General features: G+C 46.1%; 2 protein-coding genes across 2 annotated transcripts; both read right to left on the reverse strand.

Annotated features, from left to right (window-relative positions):
- Positions 1–1,333: 1,333 nt before the first annotated feature.
- LOC130674154 (uncharacterized) lies at positions 1,334–2,439 on the reverse strand. Its single transcript, XM_057479422.1, has 2 exons — positions 2,429–2,439; positions 1,334–2,255 (listed from the first exon to the last, which is right to left on the reverse strand). The coding sequence occupies exons 1-2, from the start codon at positions 2,437–2,439 to the stop codon at positions 1,334–1,336; spliced, it is 933 nt and encodes a 310-aa protein (XP_057335405.1).
- A 2,371-nt stretch (positions 2,440–4,810) lies between these two features.
- Positions 4,811–5,548, reverse strand: LOC130674155 (uncharacterized). The gene has a single exon (XM_057479423.1). It carries the CDS (start codon positions 5,546–5,548, stop codon positions 4,811–4,813), a length of 738 nt encoding a protein of 245 aa, XP_057335406.1.
- Positions 5,549–6,000: the final 452 nt, after the last annotated feature.

Raw genomic sequence — 6,000 nt, forward strand, 5'->3', positions numbered from 1 at the left:
GATGAGAGTCTGAGATGATGAGACGTGAGAGCATACAATCCTTGGGAACGATTGCTGGATGCTTGCTGTCAACATCCAATGCTGAATTTTGAAGACGTCTACCGACTCGGATTACACCAGCTTAATCGATGAATGCGGTGAGACGGGCGAAACAGTGAGATTTCTTGAGAGTACTGCCTTGAGATAATGCTGAGATTTCTGATGAGAAATATTCCTGCTGCGTTGATTTAATAAAATGGATAAGAGCTGATTGTAATTCAGCAGGTGTGAGAGGTGAGATGCTGAGTGATGAACCAGGTACTTTCTTAAAACATGAGATTGCTCTGAATACTGTTGCAGTACGCCGTAGTAGAGCTGTGAGTGTAGTCCATGAGTGAATGAGAGATGATAGTGGCATGAGAGGTGGACTAGTAGAGACATGAGACTTGCAAGGTCTCATTTCTGAGGTTACTTGCTCTGTTTCATCTGCTGCTGAACTGAGAACATGATGAGATGGCCATTGAGAGGGAGGATCAGCTAGCCAGCTGGGTCCTGACCACCATAACTGATGGTTGATGAGCTGAGATGCGGTTAGACCCCTGGATGCACAGTCAGCCGGGTTTTGTTTTCCTGAGATGTATCTCCAGTGTGCATCTAGAGAATGTTGCTGGATCGCTCTAACTCGATTCTTGACGAATTCTTTCCATCTTGTTAGTTCACTTGTAACCCAAGCAAGTGTTGTTGATGAGTCAGTCCACAAATAAGTTGGAGCATAAGATAATTGAAGCGTAGATGAGACATGAGATGCCAGTTTTGAGAGCAATAATGCAGCTGAGAGTTCGAGTCGAGGAATTGTGAGACGTTTGAGTGGTGCGACTTTTGTTTTTAGCAGATGATAGTCTGTTCGCCAGGTTGACAGACTCTGAGATATATTACTGCAGACATTGCAGCTTGAGATGCGTCAGAAAACCCGTGAATCTCGATGCCAGATGAATTTGGGATGAGATTGATCCATCGAGGAATTATGAGATGAGAAAGTTGAGGTAGTTCATCGCGGAAAGTTTTCCATCGGTGAACTAACTCTGGTGAGAGTGAATCATCCCAGTCGACCTTTTGTAGCCAAAGGTCCTGGATGATGATTTTTGCTTTGACAATTACTGGTGAGATTAAACCCAGAGGGTCAAATAGCTGAGCAGCCTCTGAGAGTTTGAGTCGTCTTGCCAGTAAAGGTGAGAACGTCTTCTTGACAATTCCATGAAAGACCTAAGATCTTTGAGATGTGGTCTGAAAATGAATGAGAATCTTCTGGACTGAGTGATGATGAGATTTTGCTGAACTGAGGGTGGTTGCTCTTTCATTTAGCTAGTGGAAAGCAACCTAAATTGCAAAGTGCCTCGACATTGTTTGCCATGCTGTTGAGATCGCTGAGATTGTCGGCACCGCCGCCGATGTCGTCGACGTAGCTGCCTTTTTGAAAGGGTTCCACTGCTAGTGGATATTGAGACCCTTCGTCGATGAGAAGTTGTTTGAGAGCTCTGCCAGCAAGATATGGTGCTGGTCTAGTGCCATATGTGACGGTGTTGAGTTGATAAGCCACAGTGAGACCATTCTCTGTCCAGAGGATGCGCTGATAGTCCCTGTCATCAGGGTGGATGAGAATTTGACGAAACATCTTAACAATGTCTGTCAAGAAGATGAATCTGTGACTTCTGAGGTACAGCAGTACATCACAGATCTTTGCTTGAAGGCTTGGGCCGATATGCAGATGATCATTGAGAGAGCTGGCTGATGATGTCTTGCTTGATCCATTGAACACGACTCTCAACTTTGTGATTTCGCTGTCTTCGCGAACAACGCAATGATGAGGTAAATAATATACATGAGAAGGTTCAGGCGATGTAGATGAGACTCGAGTCATGTGTCCAAGTGATTCATACTCGTTGAGAAAAGCAGTATATTGACCTTGAAGTTCTGGGTTTTGAGAAAGACGCTTCATGAGACGGTCGAGACAGCGCTGCGCAATATGACGAGATTCACCTAGCTTCTGATATGATGATTTGAATGGTAGACGGACGATGTATCGTCCTGATGCATCTCGAGAATGAGTTGATAGGAAGTGAGCTTCACACTCAGCTTTCTCGACGGTGAGAGTTTCGTTGCAGGACTCTGGAACTTCTTCAAGTTCCCAGAACTTGGTGAGAGAGTCGTGCAGTTGAGCATTTGAGATGATATGATGAGACAGTCTAGGTGAATGATGAGATTGTTCATGAACTGGGCTGAGAATTGTCCAATTAATTAATGTAACGGGACCTAAGTCCACCTCCGCCGACCGGAAGCCGATACCTCGCCCTTTTGCGCATACTCGCGTTGCGTGTGGTCCCTATTTTTATAATAAACTCCACCATATATTATAAAAGCGAAATATGAACATAAGCTCACATTAACTTACCCATTAGGCATGCATTGCATGTGGGTGTCTCACCAACAACCACCACGAGACCGACCACATTTGGACCCATACACTCCTCTCATCTCAGGAAATAGAGAGACTCTGGTCGAAGTGGGGCTTGGAATGGATCCCCCATGGTACCAGACTTCAGCTCTGGTGAACTGCTTGCATAGATTAGTGGTGGGACGCAAGTTCTCCCCATACCCTATGTAAAGGGCCACTCCACTTGTTTCTTTCGGGTTCCCACAAGCAATTATCCGCTTGTTTCGAAACGTCCCCTCTAAGATTTTCTACTTTCCCCAAGCCAAATAGCACACTAATTATTCAAGCCAAATTAAAGTTGGGCGGCTTGGGGGGGCCGAGAATTGTCCAATTAATTAATGTAACGTGGACCTAAGTCCGCTTCCGCCAACCGGAAGCCGAGGCCTCGCCCTTTTGGGCATACTCGCGTTGCGTAATCCCATCTCTTCCACCCAGACGACACTCTCAGTTGAAACCAAGAGTGGACATTTACCGGGGGTATAATCAAAAATCCCGATTGCGTGTGGTATCTAACCACAGCCACCACGAGTCCTACCTCACTCGGCCCCCCATTCCTTCCGTCCCAGGAAATAAAGAGACTCTGACAGAAATGGGGCTTGGAACGGGGCCCCCATGGTACCAATTCCCTGTATTGGTCTACAGGCTGCAGATAAGTGGTGAGTTGCAGCATAACTCATTACCCTAAAAGGGTTTCTTCCACATTATCTCACTTTGATCGTAGGACGGCAACTAATAAAGATTGCCCTCTACCGTCATCCCCAAGTGATTATCATTTGCTAACTATAGCTTGTGATAGTATTCTGTACGGGCTTGTATACCTTAGAAGTTTAAGACAGTCAAAAGGGTAGGTCTCACCCGCGCAGAGGTACCTATTGGCTTCCTGCAACCACGGAATTGCCACATGTTACAAGGTGCAAAACAAGTGGGCACCGCTAACGGTTGGAGTAATAGTCTCAGAACCCGCGAAGAGGGTGGTACTTGCTTGGTCTGACGCCCCCTAGAGGGCGCCAAAACCTCTTCTGAGCCAAGAATTGTCCAGCCAAGCATGGTTTGTTGAGCTATTGGTTGTGATGAACTTCCTGTTATGAGACCAGGTCGGATAATTTGACCGTAGAAATCTGCGCCGATGAGAAGGTCAATTTTGCCAGACTTGTGGAAATCTGGGTCGGCGAGTTCTAAATCTTGAATATGAGACCAAAGAGTAGATGATATTGTGACTAATGGAATCTGCGCTGTGATGTTCTTGAGAATGTGTGCGTTGAGGTATGCGTGTTCTGATGAGATGGTAGACTGCAGTTTGAATAAGACCATGCCTGAGGTTTTTCCTGATGAGATATTGCCAACTCCTTGCAAAGGTATGTTGCATGGCTGAGAGATGAGACTGCAAGTGCGAACAGCAGCTTGCGAAATCAGAGTAAGTTCTGATCCAGGATCAATAAGAACTCTGATATGATGAGACGAGCCTGATTGATGAGAGATGAGAGCATGTGCGGTTGCCAATAGCACTGTTGGTCGAGATGTCACTGGTTTGTGATCTGGAGCACGGCTGATGGCAGATGAGATGAAAGCTGCTGCTTGAGAAGAGCAAAATTGTTATTGCTGAGATGATTGCTGCTGAGCTTCGGGATGAGATGCAGGTGGTGATGAGACTTGCTGCGTTTCAGCAGCTGCTGCAGGTGGCTTCTTGGTCAGCCTCATGAGACGCGAATAGTGCAGCATTGAGTGATGCGGTTCATCGCATTCTTCGCAACGGCGACGACCCTTGGACTGGCAATTTTCAAAGCTGTGGTCGCCAAGACAGTTGCGACAGAGGTGAGAATGCGCTGCAAGCTGGAATCGTTCATCCGGAGACATTGCCTGGAATCTCGGGCATCCGACAATGAAATGATTACCCTCACAGCAATGACAGTTGTCCGATTTGAATGAGAGCGTGCTTTTTGGAAATGCTGGATGAGACTGAGACGTGTTCGATTGAGATCTAGGCGGATGAGATTGCTGATTTCTCGGTGGTGGATGAGACTGCGTGTGCGTTTGATGAGACTGAGACTGCCCTTGCTGAGATTGTTGAGACTGAGGTGCTGTTGAAACGTGCACTTGAGCTGATGAGATGCGCGGTTTGGTTCCCAGGTGGCTGCGTGAATCATGAGATGGCTTGCGTGGTGAGACACCACCCTCCATGGCTTCACGAGCTCTGGCGCGACCGGTGAGAAATTTACGAAGGTCCTCGTAGCTTGGGAACTCTGTTGACGTGCCCAAATGTACTTCCCAAGCTTCACGTAATGAGAGGTCGAGCTTTTGTACTATAAGATGAACCAGGATCTGGTCCCAGTGCTCGGTGGGCTATCCCAGAGCTTTGAGAGCTTGCACTGCCTCGTTGGCAGTGTTGATGATTGCCTTTAACTGCTTTGCAGAGTTGCTGTCAGCAGGTCGGATACTGAACAGCTTGTCCAGCTGCGCCGAGATGAGAAGACGCTTGTTGTCATACTGCTGTACAACAGCGTCCCATGCTGAAGCAAATGAGTCTCCAGTGACTCTGATGTTGGCGATGAGACGAGCGGCATCACCCTCTAATGCCGATTTGAGGTGATACATCTTCTCCACAGAAGTGAGAGATGTATTTTCGCCGATGATAGATACAAACAAGTCGTGGAAATGTTTCCAGTCTTGATACTTGCCTGAGAATTTTGGCACAGGGATAGTAAGGACATTAAGCCTACTTCCAGCTGGCACGATGAGACTTGAGTTGGCTAAGACATTGCCGTGTGAGGGCAGTGCTGCCTCCAACTTATGTACGCGCTCAAGGAGAGTATCTTGAGCTCCTTGGAACATTTTGAGGGCCTTTTCGAACGAACCGTCGGTGAAATATTTATGTTCGACCGTCACGTCGGTCTTCGACGAAAGTAATTTTTCGTGGTCTTCAGTGAACTTGTTCCAGTGCTCAGTGAGAAGGTCCAACTTTGCGTTGGCTCCACGCAATGAGAGTGTTTCTATTATACCGGCTTCAGCGGATGCTGAAACAGAGGTGAAAATTGAGATGCGGTACATCTGCAGCACAATTCTGTTAGACACAGTAGCCATATCTGTAAATGAAATGAATGAGACACACAAAAAAAAATAAAATGCTCAAGTGAGCCTGAGAATTACAATGAGACAATGAACAAACTGACAGTAGAGTGCTGCTTGATGATGAGATGCTGAGAACTGCTGCAAATAGATGCAGATGAGAGATGCTGATGAATGAGAATTAATTTATACACTAGACACTTCACATTAATTAATTTGCACTGTTGTGTCTCTTAATTAATTTCCACAAGTGCAGTACCACGTCCAGGGTACTCCGCAATGCACCTGTGTTGAAGTGAAAAATATAAACTGCACTGATGTCACTTAGCGTCACTGAGAATGTTTAATTTAAATAAATTTATTCAACCAATTCACACGATTCGGCTCGAAAGACCAAAAAATGTTTAAATAATTAATAACTAATTAATTATAAAGTGCGAGGATGAGAGGATCTGGTGTGTGTGAAT

This window comes from Microplitis mediator, chromosome 9, assembly GCF_029852145.1.
Source record: "Microplitis mediator isolate UGA2020A chromosome 9, iyMicMedi2.1, whole genome shotgun sequence".
Classification (NCBI taxonomy): Eukaryota; Metazoa; Arthropoda; class Insecta; order Hymenoptera; family Braconidae; genus Microplitis; species Microplitis mediator.